Source organism: Metarhizium acridum (assembly GCF_019434415.1).
Source record: "Metarhizium acridum strain ARSEF 324 chromosome Unknown scaffold_395, whole genome shotgun sequence".
In the NCBI taxonomy this organism is placed as follows: Eukaryota; Fungi; Ascomycota; class Sordariomycetes; order Hypocreales; family Clavicipitaceae; genus Metarhizium; species Metarhizium acridum.
Window position 1 is genome coordinate 1 of NW_027094033.1, and position 12436 is coordinate 12436.

The 12436-nt window shown below is 54.0% G+C and overlaps 7 protein-coding genes across 7 annotated transcripts; 3 read left to right on the forward strand and 4 right to left on the reverse strand.

Moving 5' to 3' along the window:
* Window positions 1–22: 22 nt before the first annotated feature.
* On the reverse strand, window positions 23–355 carry MIR1_4 (mitochondrial phosphate carrier protein; the record flags this gene model as incomplete). Its single annotated transcript, XM_066120981.1, has 1 exon — window positions 23–355. A coding segment is annotated over one exon (333 nt), but the record flags the coding sequence as incomplete, so codon positions are not given.
* Window positions 356–422: 67 nt separating this feature from the next.
* J3458_016605 (uncharacterized protein) lies at window positions 423–602 on the reverse strand (the record flags this gene model as incomplete). Its single annotated transcript, XM_066120982.1, has 1 exon — window positions 423–602. The coding sequence occupies one exon, from the start codon at window positions 600–602 to the stop codon at window positions 423–425; it is 180 nt and encodes a 59-aa protein (XP_065973999.1).
* Window positions 603–3229: 2627 nt separating this feature from the next.
* J3458_016606 (uncharacterized protein) lies at window positions 3230–3685 on the forward strand (the record flags this gene model as incomplete). Its single annotated transcript, XM_066120983.1, has 1 exon — window positions 3230–3685. One exon carries the CDS (start codon window positions 3230–3232, stop codon window positions 3683–3685), a length of 456 nt encoding a protein of 151 aa, XP_065974000.1.
* Window positions 3686–4220: 535 nt separating this feature from the next.
* J3458_016607 (uncharacterized protein) lies at window positions 4221–5253 on the forward strand (the record flags this gene model as incomplete). Its single annotated transcript, XM_066120984.1, has 4 exons — window positions 4221–4276; window positions 4345–5043; window positions 5119–5189; window positions 5249–5253. The coding sequence occupies 4 exons, from the start codon at window positions 4221–4223 to the stop codon at window positions 5251–5253; spliced, it is 831 nt and encodes a 276-aa protein (XP_065974001.1).
* A 585-nt stretch (window positions 5254–5838) lies between these two features.
* Window positions 5839–9610, reverse strand: J3458_016610 (uncharacterized protein; the record flags this gene model as incomplete). Its single annotated transcript, XM_066120986.1, has 4 exons — window positions 5839–8452; window positions 8585–9297; window positions 9354–9382; window positions 9459–9610. 4 exons carry the CDS (start codon window positions 9608–9610, stop codon window positions 7409–7411), a joined length of 1938 nt encoding a protein of 645 aa, XP_065974002.1. The 3' UTR covers window positions 5839–7408.
* Window positions 6342–6647, forward strand: J3458_016609 (uncharacterized protein; the record flags this gene model as incomplete). Its single annotated transcript, XM_066120985.1, has 1 exon — window positions 6342–6647. One exon carries the CDS (start codon window positions 6342–6344, stop codon window positions 6645–6647), a length of 306 nt encoding a protein of 101 aa, XP_065974003.1.
* Window positions 9611–10318: 708 nt separating the features above from the next.
* Window positions 10319–11446, reverse strand: J3458_016611 (uncharacterized protein; the record flags this gene model as incomplete). The annotated part of the gene is made up of 1 exon (XM_007810943.2): window positions 10319–11446. The coding sequence occupies one exon, from the start codon at window positions 11444–11446 to the stop codon at window positions 10376–10378; it is 1071 nt and encodes a 356-aa protein (XP_007809134.2). The 3' UTR covers window positions 10319–10375.
* Between the last annotated feature and the right edge of the window lie 990 nt (window positions 11447–12436).

Here is a 12436-nt window from a genome sequence, read left to right on the forward strand (position 1 = left end):
CTCGAAAGCCTTCTTCTCTAGCCATTCGCATAAATCCCGACGCCAGCCCACTCGCGTAGCCTCTCTGCGAGACTAAACGGATTCGAGTTGCCTCAAGGGGGCAAAGCAGAATATCTGCAAAAAACTCCGCTGTAGCGCTGGCACCCAAGTATATGCCCATGCGGTTACTGACGGCTTTCTCTGGCCCTCCTGTCAACGCAATGTACTGCTTTTTGAAGAATTCGTATCCTGCAAACTTGGCGCCGCCTTGGACCAGATAACCGACGGCGGTTGGGCCGAAGCCGGTTAACAATGCCGATGAACCTTCCTTTGCGACAATTGTGCGAGCCGCTCGAAGCATATTGAGTCCCTTCATGGCATCGTCGACCTGGATTCGCGTCTTGACAACATCAATCGGCGTCGCGGCCTGCAGTGTTTCGTAGTCAGTATCGGATCATGGTGGTGTCCCCAGCACCTTCACGCATTGAGCGAAGCGGGTTATTTGAAGCATCACTGGCATCGTACCGCATGAGTTGATGTGGCAGCAAGAGCGCCTGCGCCGCGAAGAACTTGACATAGTCGCTGACTGTGAAGTCGGGCAGCTCGTTTCCTTTGGAAGCCATCTTGTTCTATCAATTTGCGTTTCTTGGTTATTATTCTGGCAACCCTGATCTGATATGGCATAAGCCAAAAAAATAACGCGCCCTCGTTCGAGGGGTGCTGGTTTTTAAGCAGCGTCCAGCACATGCTCATCAAGCCACCGAGGGCCTTGGATCGACCTCATCGCATCCATTTTTCCTCATGACGTCGTTCCGCCCTTGCCGAACGGTCCGTGGACATCTGTAGATAGTGCACCAATCCTCCATCAGCGTGCCCCTGGGTGGTGTCGACCCCTGGAGCTGTGGATCCCAGGAGTTCCCGCCCATTGGAAACTCTGAAAGCTGGGGCCGTTTGCGCCATGGACCGGTATTCGGCCTTCCCATTTCAAATTGAGAGACGTCTGGTTTGATCTATTCAGCCATCACGTTCACTCTGCCGTTGACTGATGGCCTGGCGGTATCACACTCTTCCAGGAAACTCTTTCGCAGGCCACCTTAAAGCGGCTTTGGCTGCCTAGGATCAGGACAATCCTTCGAGAAAGCACTTTGCCATTTCGGGTTTGGATCTTCTCCATGCTGAAAGCATACTCTCCAAATGAAACCTCCAATTCCGGGCAAGGGCTGACTCTTGATGGCCCTAATATTGCAGCCACGCCACGGTCTAGGGACTCATGGGACAATTGGTATTATGAGAGACCCTATGCTAAGGATACGACGAAATGGCCTTGTAGCGCAGGGATCGCGTCATTGAGATGTCAGACAGCATACAAAATGCTCATATTGCACAGTTGGTCTGTACTTGGAACGTGGGCGGTTTTCTAAATTTTACAGCGACTTCTTGTTTTTTCACGTCTCTCTTTGATCCCGACATTAGACGCTCAACTTGATTATTTATTTATAAGGCCAACTCCTTCTTTGAGTTCAGGATGAAGGGTGGTCAAGATGACTGGTGATATCTATACGACGTCACAGCATCAACGCTACCGCTTCAACCGAATAAGTCAACAACATAGAATTCGTGTCGCGCTGAAGCGCCAGAGACCGTTGTGATCCGTTCTCTGTGGTACTGCCGCAGCCTGCTACAGGGGGCTCATCTGCTCTGCTGACCATGCGGTGAGCGCGTCTTGGACTCGGTAGCTTCAGCATTCGCCTTGTGTTTTGTATTCGTTCGAAACGAGGTGTGATTCCTCATGCTCAACGTTTTTCGCTGACTTACGATATTCCTCGGTCCTTGAGCGGAGCTTGAGAGACGCATTAGGCCTCTTCCGACTAGATACTACTGTTTTACCTCGGCCTACGAACACCACATCTCGATTAAACTAGTTCAACCCCTGGTTCAGAGGCTTGCTGCCGTCTCTCGAGAACGACGTTGCGCGTACGAAGTGTGTCTGACTACCTACTGCTACTGCCCAGTGTTTACTTTGCTTCGCTGTTTTTTGGGAATCCCGAAAGCTTGCGGGCGAGAGTCAGCAACGCCAACGGCAACAGGAGCGTAGGGCTTGAGGCAACATCAACTGGAGCAACAGATCACCTTCTCGTGTCAATAATAATGGCCAGAAGAATTGTCTACATAGCGTACGGCAAGCCCACGCAAATATCCAGCAACAGCATGGTGAAACGTCGGGCTCGCAAAGTATCCGTCCTATAACAGAGTGAACATTGGGTTCTTCCTACTTCGGCATCGCAGTAGTAGGTACTACTCCAACAAGCACTGACATTGCCGCATGGACTAGATTGCCGCAGTGTTGGTTACTTATTTGCGATGCACAGATTATTATAAATGACATAGATCCAATTTCTCTGTGCTCCATTAACGAGTGGCAAGTCGTCAATGGGTTGCTAACCGAAGCCTTCGCAGACGACCTGTCAAATTTCCCAGACCCAGCCCCTGCATTCGCTTTAATGCAGGCCGTGCACCCATTACTACCTGCAACTCTCATTCGATTCTTTCCTTCGTTTCCGCATGCTTCGTCATCGCAACTCATTTGGTGAGAGTTTGATCGGCGCCCGTCTGGCGTTATCCCGCTGCGCTCCAAGGTTCCGAAGGCTTCATTGCAACATCTACTCAACATCTACGAGCAGCCTGATATCCCGCTTCAAGGCCGCCACTCTTGAAGCCACGCCGCCCTTGGTTGCCGATTTCCAGCTTTGCCTTTGCTTCCCCACGTCCAGATTGCTCTGCTTACATCATGCTAACGCCAATTCAGGCCATCATCCTGGACATTGGCTGGCAAGTAGGAGACTTTGTTACTTGAAGTACACAATCACAACTGCCTGCACAACGTTTATATCCTGGTGATGATTCGACAATGTCAGACGTTAACTTCACTTGTCCATGACCAAAGAATTGTGCAGCTTCGCAACTGCACTCTTTTCTTTCCGACAATACAGTGGCACAAATTTATGTGGCTCATTGGCTTGGGATAGCAAGTAAGTTGGGGGCGCTGCCAAGCTTGTGTTGGCCACAAACCCCAGACCGAGACTCCGCGCAAACAGCCTTCTCGTCCCGGGAACTTGGGGCTTGGGCAACGGGCGAACCATGGCCACCTCTCATGTTCGTTGGTTATGAGCTATCACTGTCCTCTGCTCCGTACCGACAGGTCGGGACGCTAACTGTGTTTTGGGGAACTAGCATCGCCGAGCTCTGTTGCATGCGGCCGTCTCACCCCTGTGAGATGCTGGCACAGCCTGGCCGTAATTGCACCAACGAAAATATGGCACTCCGAAGAACTCCGGAGGAGCTGATTCGCTATTGCCTGAGACAACAAGGTCCTCGGCTCAGTTTCCTGCAGCCGAGAGACAACAACACCACCTTAACTTGGGCTTCGCCCCGGCGTCCATCTCCAAAGAAGCAAGGGTTTCGGGTTGCGAGGGCTACCCGTGGCGTCTGCAGCAGACCCAACGAGGTGGTTGCTTTTGTATCATACGGCCCACAGCGAACCGTGATTCCGGTAATCCTCGCCGGCGTTCGATTTCTTGTCCGCGAAAGATCATCCTGGTGTCATGGCAGGCGTCCATACCAAGGCCATGACATGCTGTTTAGGACGCCTTTCTTACCTCGATTCTCAGAGCTTCGGGTCTTGAGAGTCTTGCCTTGTTTTGTGTGATCAACCACTCTCTTGGTTGGTTCGTATGCCTACAGGGGTCGGTTCCAGTCTGTTGGAACGGGCTGGCAGAGAAAACATGCCACAATATGACCAATGAATGTTCCAGGCACCTGGTGGTCATGACCCGGTGCTTTGGTTCTCTGCATATGCACATGTGTGCGAATGGTGCCACAAGCTGACTAGTGTCAGAGACAATGGATCCATCTGTCCTTGCGGATTGTTTTCTCCGTGCTGGTTAGGCGTAATCTTCGGAGTGTAGAAAATCGAATGGTGTGGTTTGGACGGGCGAAAACCCTACAAAACAACAGCTTGTGCCTCTAACATGTTTACTTTGTTCTGGCTATTCAAGCCCCAAAGTTGGACATCTACGCTTCAAGCTCGTGTATCAACGGCTGAGCGTTCTTTATTTCATCTTTGGCTAGTTGTTGACCAGCATCTTCACCATCTCGCACATCAACACCGTCTCCGCTACCAGCCCCTTTTTCTAGTCATAGGATCCTCACCCCTCATTATCCCATTTCCCATCTTAGTTAACATGGTTGCGGGCTCTGGCGCCAATGGTATGTCCCGTAGAAACAATCACGACCAAGTGTAAGTTGCCAATCCGTACAATTTGCTTTTAATGTGGCAGTGGAAGACTAATTCCAATGACAACTCAGAAGCTCCAAAGCGGGTGTTGAAAGACGCGATAGCAGAAACCAGAGTGACGCCTGTCCAAAGTCCCCGCTGTTAATCATGAGTCCCCAGGAGACGCGGCCTCTCTCTGGAGGTAGCGGAACACAGAGCCTATGGGTAGAAACATCATTCGCGGCCCCTAGACCTGACGTTCTTAAGTCGTCACCTACGGTCCCATTTTCTCTCCAAGAGTATCTCAATGATGAGAATGATCTGGAGCGGTGTATAGCAGGCATGCCTGGGCAAGGCCGATGCTCAAGCTCCGAAGAGCGCCAGGCTGGCCAACAAGCGGTGCAACTCTACACACATAGTCCTTCACCAGTTGCAGTCGCCGACCGGGCAACAAACACAGGCTTTTTTGACTCGGAGTATATCGAAGTGGACTATGCAGAATTGGCGAGCGTGAGGGGCTATCAAGCAGCCGCCACGACGACGACGGATGGCTTGGGTGGCATGGAAAAAAATGAAGTCATATCGCTAGACTCTGCGTCTGTATTGTCCGTGACCCCTTCGGCCGCCTCATCATCATCGTCATCATCCCAGTCTTCTAGCCTTTCCCTGCTCGACCCGTCATATGCCCCTTCCCCAAATTCTCTTCGCTATGAATCCCTTCACCGCCAGTTACAAGAAGCAGGGCTGGCTGGCCTAGGAGATGGCACGAATAGCATCCAGCTGTACCACCGGTAAGAAAGTGCCGGTCCTTGAGGCGGTTGTACGCAGCGAGCGTTTTTGCTAACAAGGAAGCGGGGGTATAATAGGGCGGCCACAATGAAGACAAAGCACGGTCGAGTGAACAAGCATCAGAGAGCACGTCGTCTGGCAGGCGATGGTAAGCGCACTACTGCAATGGAAAAGTCTGCAAGGGCATCAAGCTCATAGTTGTAACAGGATGACAAGGCATCTCCTCGTCCATACGTGTGTGGGGTTGTTCAGTCGATGAGATTTTTGCACTGGGATAAAGAAATGGAGGGGTGAATCTTGATACTGTGTCTTAGCTACACTGGGTCTCTTCTTGTAGGGAATTTTGCCTGTTCTCTTGATCAAGTGCTCCTCAGTGACGATGCCAGTGATGCAACATGGCAGGGTATGTAGAGCGGTGGCACACATGGAGAACGCAAGTCATCCCGCCCGCCATGCCGTAGGACATGGAAGAAGCATGTATCACATGGCCGACGAATAGGAAGCATACCCGCCCGACTCGGTAGAGCCTAATCCATCTTCAGGCCGACCTTGTCTCCCGTCCGTCCATCCCTCGGTCTCCGGGAGGGGAGGCACCCCCTTACATGGCCTCCTCGCCCACACACCAGACATTTGAACCTTCTTTTTTTTTTGCCCTAGCGGCGGCGAAACCTTGCTCGAGTCATGACAGCAGTCACACCCACCTGGTCCACAACTCGCCAATCTTCTTTTTCCCTTTCTGATTGCGTATCGTGACAAGCCTTGTTAAGGAGTAATAAGGACGCCATCTCCGACACGGATGACGGGACGCACCCGGACAGTTCAACTGATCCGGCCCGGTTAGCTCAATCGGTAGAGCGTGAGACTCTTAAGAGTACACGAAATCTCAAGGTTGCGGGTTCGACCCCCGCATCGGGCTTTTCCTATATGAATTTGATTGAGACGGTGGTCCCGTGTTCCCTACTTTTTTTTTTTTTACCTCATTTATAAATTTTATAATTTTGCCTTTGTAATTTCCTTTTTAGTGGCAGCCCCGCCGCTTAAGAGAGTGAAGCCTTTTTTCCTTTTCCTTTTCTTTTCCCATGCCGGGCATTTAGTATTCTTTTGCCATCATTGATGTGACAGAAATATCAACCTGCCATACCCGATGTTCCTCCACTTTTGGCAGCGACACGATATGCTGCCAACTTGGCCGCTAGGTCGACCTACACATCTTGTCTGTCCTTTCAAGTTTGGACGGTCCAATCACGCATACTTGTGAATTTCGCTATTGCCATCTTCTTGGCCGGCAGCAGAAGCAGAGATGTGTGCACCTTGGACCACTTACTTGGTCGACATGTCTCCCGCGCTGCCGACGGGCCACGACGGCCCGGAGACCCGGGATCCCGCAACAGATGATGCCCTCATGGTGCCCACGCCGACAGCAAAGACATGTAGCTGCTGGAGGAAGCAAAGTCGGGGGCATCCGCGCCGTGCAGCGCCTTTATCCGAAAGGCAGACACTACGAGCACGCTGCTCCCACGTGATTAGTACCCGCGACCTGTTTTTGCTCCTGGGCACGAGCCAAAAACTACATTATTTCCGCGTTCAAGACGACAATGACAGCTAGACGGCATTGAACGTAACCGCATCACATACACGGCCGGAGTGGCTAGTACGGCCACGTCCAAGGCCAGGCCGAGAGACTCGAGCGCCATAAAGGACGCGCCTTGGTCCCCGCATGTGTGGTGTTCCTATCCCAGTTGGCGGACAGGATAAATGACGCCATGACGAGGCCGTCGTCGGTTCTGAAATCCCCGAGCACAGGGCCCGGCGGCGTAGTTGATGTGAATCCGAGCGCTGCCAGGCCCAGCTCATGCCGAGCGTGCATTTCGCAAGAGGAGTCAATGTATCCAGACATGGTGCTGCGGCTCTCAGCACACGGACAGAGTATGCCCGTGGTCTCTGGCTATCGAGAGTTGCCCATCTCCGGGGGGGGGGGGGGGGGGTCAAACGGTTTAAAGAAAGAGGACGTGTGCTGAAAAGCCTAATTGGACAACTCTCGTGGAGGCTATGCCCGTGGCCTTGAAGCCGGGAGGTGCGGACAAGCTTTGCCAGACTGATTTCTTCCATCATGACATTGACAAAGTCTCATGGCAAGTTGCAACTGAATGCGAGGCTGTAAACAAGGCTGTCCATCTACTATCGTGTGCGCCCATTACTAAATCCAGCTCTTCTAAATCCCCTTTTCTATTACGCACCGCTACATGAAGCCGAAAACCCCCCCACCAAAAAAAAAAAAAAAAAAAAAAAAAAAAAACAGAAACAAAATACAAGGACAAACCAAAACTATAAATACAAAAAAGTACACGTATAAAACACAGCATCGGGTCACACCTGAAACCGCAAAGGCGACCTCCTCCTCGGCCTCGCGCGCGGATACTCCCTCCGGCCGGCCCACAGCTTGGGCCGCCGCAGCCGCGACCTCGACACGTCCCCGGACAAGGTGGACATGACGTCGTCCTCCAAGACGGGCACGTCGTCGACGGGGTCGAGCAGATGGATGCGCGTGGAGACGTCGTCGGGCAGCGGCGCCGTGAAGACGGCCTGGATGTCGCCGTGGGGCGAGAAGCCCGTGAAGCGCCAGCGGAAGAGGCCGGCAGGGCGGCGGCGCTTGTTCTCGGCGGCCCACAGGCGTCGGCGCTCAAAGATGCTAATGGCCACGAGGAGCGGCCCGTTGAGCACGCGTATGAGGGCGACGTTGATGGTGTGGAAGAAGCGCGGCGAGACGAGGAACTTGAGCGGCAGCACGGCGAGGACGGCCAGCATGTTGAAGGGCGGCGGGTAGGCGAAGAGCGAGTCGCTCTTGACGCCCTCAAAGGTGAGGACGGTGCGGCGGAAGCGAATCTCGGCGGCCTCGTTGGCGACAATGTGCGAGAAGGTGTTTGTCAGGATGGCCACGAGGATGGTCAGGAAGAGCGTGTTGCCGAGGAAGGCAAAGGCGATCATGAGCGCGGGGCCGAGGACCATGTTGAAGCGCACCGACTCGGCGATGCCCGTGCCGTCGAGGCCGAACCAGATCCAGAGGAGCCATTTGCCGACGGTCGGCCACGGAGGCGGCGCCGTCGCCGACGTCTGGTCCGCCCGGTCGGCGTCGTAGAGCCACAGCAGCGCGAGGAGGAAGCCCAGGAAGCACCACACGGCGAGAAAGGTCAGCAGCGTAAAGTCCTTCATCATGGCGTGGAGCGAGATGAAGACAATGTTGTGCGGCATGACGTTGAAGGCGATGCGCGTGAGGAGGATGGGCGCCGCCACGCAGAGCATGTGCAGGCCGTAGCCGTTGGGCAGCCGGCCGGCCAAGACGTCGTACACCCGGCCCAGCACGTAGGCGCCGTAGATGGCGACAAAGGTGACGTCGAGGAAGGACCAGAGGCTCTGCGAGTGCAGCTCCAGCCGTGCTCGGTGACGGACGCAAACTCCGCAGCACCCAGCCCGCCGTGTAGACGGCAAAGGCGAGCTCCCACTGGTTGAAGGCGGCCTGCTGGTTCGTCATGGTCATGGACGTACAGCAGGACGAGGACCATGAACTGCACCATTTCGATGAGGGCGCGGATCCGCGGCACGATGAGGCGCCGGTGGTTGAGGATACGCGACTCGCGCGGGTCGTAGAGCTGGATCGGGCGGGTGTTTGTAGTGGTCGGGGAGAATGTCCATGAACGACAGCGGCGTGTAGACGACCTTGCCCACGTGGACGGCCTCGACGAGTCGCTGGCAGGCGGCCGAGCTGATGAAGGCCTTGCTCTCGGAGAGAATGGCCAGCTCGAGCGCCGTGAGCTTCCTCTCGTGGCCGCCGCGCCGTTGGATGGGCCATTGGAGGTAGCGGCCCTCGCGCTCAACCTCGTACGGCGCGCCGTCGAAGGGATCAAACCCCTCGACGAGGATCTGCGCGAGGAGCAAGAGGCCCTCGTTTCCGGGGTTGTCCTCGTGGAAGCGTCGAATGACACGGGTCGCCACGAGCCTCGCAGAGGATGGAGCGGGCTCGGTTGACGCTTTGTTGTGGCGAGTCCGGACTGGACTTGAGGAAGAAGACGCGGTTGGCGAGGAGGCAGTACACTGGAAGGAGGAGGGGGATCTCAGTTCTCTTTTTCTCCTTGGGCGATGAGACGGACGGCTCTTACCAATGGAGATATTTTGCGTTTCGTAGAGTCGGTCGACGAGGGGTCTGACAATGAGTGCGTTGAGATTTGGCTGGCGGAAGTGGTCCAGCGTGTACGGATCATCTGCCAAGTTGTGTGAGATGGGACGATATCACCACAGCACCGGACAGTGAGCCTACCTATACTGGCGAGAACCAGGCGTCTCACTCTGTAACAGCACATTTAGCTAATCATGATCCAACTGGAGGGAGAAAAGGGGGGAAAAAGGGAGGGGTCAGTCATACCGATGGAGTGTCACGTAAACAGACTCGGGCTCACACTCGTCGGGCTCAAGCAAGTCGACTTCAGCTTCCTCCGTGGCCCTCTCATCGCTCACCCAGTCCTCCTGTGAATCCATCTCACAAATGCCGCGCAAGAGTGAAGCTGAGGAAACCATCTCAGTGCACAGAGCCAAGCCTCGAGCGCTCGTTCAGGTATATACGCCAAAAGTCGGACGATGTTGAGGTGGCGAAGAGGGTGGCCGGAGGGCAGGTATTTAAGAGGGGCCCGGATTGATAGACGCATGCTGCACGTCGCCGTCGGCGATGCCATGTACGATGATGCCTCGACGTCATGTATAGTGTGGTGGGTTCACTTGATTTCGTCTGCTGTGCTCGCACGCTGTGGGCGATTTGCTGACGTGCTTTTTCATCGTCATCTTGTTCTCTTTTGGCGGATTCTGAATGCAAGGAGGGCCAAGTGAGTCGGACGAGAAGCACATTGTGTCCGACGGATTTATCCTCACCGTCGACCAAGTTTCGACGAGGCCGAGTTCCCGAGTTTGACTCGGTTCCGTGACATGCGTGCGCATTGATCATCTGATGCGATGGACTGGGCCGTCGGGCGGCAGCGAAACCAATAATCGCCGTGAACCAATAAGCTGGGTCGATATCTTGGGTTGCACCAACACTCCATGTCCTGGGAAACTGCTTGCGACCATTTTGATTATGTCAACATTGAAGCATGAACGAACGAGTCGCCGTTTCGCTCGTCCTCACATAATCGGCTGACGCCGGCGTGGTCAAGTAAGTACATTGGTCGATGGAGTTGCTGCAACCTATCGCTTGCTTGCTCTGAAATATAATATATAAAAAAAATAATAGGAAAAAAAAAGAAAAAAGAAAAATCACCGCCATGGCAGCATCAAGTTGTCGAATCGCAGCTACCAGCCTCGATACTCCACCATCTTTGTCAAGTTTAGCCTCTTCTTCTCGCAAGGCACCAACAGCTCCTTCAGGACGGGAATCCACCACTTCTCAATCTCGTGGCCGAGCTTCAACGCAAAGGCGTACTCTGCATATTCCGGGAAGAAACCGCTCCTCTCCCAATCCACAATGCCAGTCACCCGTCCATTCTCAACCATGACGTTGCGCGGTGACAAGTCGCCGTGCGTGAGGACAAATCTGTTTGCTGTGCCGGCAGCCTTTGACCTTGCGCGCGACTTCTCAAGGAACCGGCGCATTCTCCACGTTGTGAAGTCAGACGTCCCGAGTCGATTCAAACACCACGTGTCAAAGGCTTCTTCATCCTCAAACGGGCCGATGAAGTTGTATTCCAGTCGATCGTAGACATTGTACGTGGGCTGTTTGTCAACCCGTCCAATGTACGGCTGGGTGCAGCTTCTCATGAGGGCGAACTGCTCACGTAGCTGTTTCTTGATGGATTCCCTATCCAACTTGCTGAGCTCGTCCCATACGGTGTCCAATGATTCTCCGGGTACCCTCTCGGCCACCAAGACGCGTGCCAGTGGCCTTTGGGGCTTCATGGTCACGATGTCATAACATCCGCGGACTTTGGGCGCCAGGATGCCGTGCGTTGCAGCAAACTGCATCATGTCTGCTTCAGAGCGCGCCAGGGAATCATGACTCTTGACTTTGAGGGCGAGTACATCGCCGTTTGACGTTGTGTGTTCGAGTACGCGTATGCCCATGAAGTAATAGAGTTCTGGGAGGTTCTTGTCGACAGCATCTGGATAAGAGATGCTGCGGACCGCGGCGACATCTTCATCTGTGGACTCAGCCATGTTGGTCTGGCAATGCGCCTCAATCAGCAACCAGATTCTTCTCAACGCTCGGAATTTCGCGGGTAGTTGGGAGACGAGACGATGCACAGCTTGGGCGGCTTCACAAGGAGACGGACGACCAAAGTTGACACTTTGGCAGCTGTCACGTGGCTCCTCTGCCGTTGGGATTAAGTGCTGACCCATGTCGACATTTGACGTCGCCTGAACCATCCCCCTGCATGTGTTCAATTACGGGTTGATTTGATGCTTTGCTCAGTGAGCTCTGATGACGACGGCGGTAGCTCCATATACGGTGAGGCTCAGTCTGAGCCGCTTTCCATCTATTTGCCGCCAGGTTCATGTAGACCGCGGCCCTCGACTGTAAAAAAGTCTCGACTAACAAATTCAAGCAGGATGCTGAGTCTCCACGAAAGCATTGCTGCCGCAGATGACGAGACAAGAATACCACAGTACGCACCAAGCCCCGTTGAGTTGGCAAATCTAAACGTCTTCCGGAACCAACAGCAAAAGGCCTTGAAACATGGTCGCATAAACGCCGTACAATATGACCACCAGCATGGCCTGTCTTCCAGTGCCACCCGTGCATCCTGAGCCTGGTTGGTACACGGCCAGGCATGCCCGTTTGCTGTGTGCCGGTTTGTTGTCGTCAACACAGCTAGCAACTTGACGGAACAGAAATGTATAAAACCCTGGGCCACTCTCGGAGCAGAATCACGAATCAATCGATATCTTTAAATCCACGAACCATTCCTAGTCACCGGTCATAAGGCAACGCGTATTCGAAAAGCGTATTTTGTCCCTGTGTGTTTCGTATTTCAGGACCACAGTCTCTTGTGCCTTCTCTTATCAACATGCCGGCCCTTTCCTCGACTTCAACATCCCATGCGGTGTACCACGGCCCTCTTCCTCTGTACAGAGTTGCCTTTGAGGGCGAACGAACAGCTCACTGGCTCTGTTCATTCCGTACGCTCCTGCACGTACCGACGGCGTTCTGGTCCACGTTGGAGTATAAAAGCAAGACAGCGGCGGAACCAATCCCGGAGTCATTCGCCCACCCATTCGCCGACCCAATCGCACTGGCAAGTGGAAAAGTACACGCTCAGATGGCACCACTTCCCCGTGCTCCGAAGCGATGGCTTGAGGTCTGCCTTCCCCATCGCCAATGCCTTTGCCACCCAGTCTCAACTGCGTTGGGCCGCC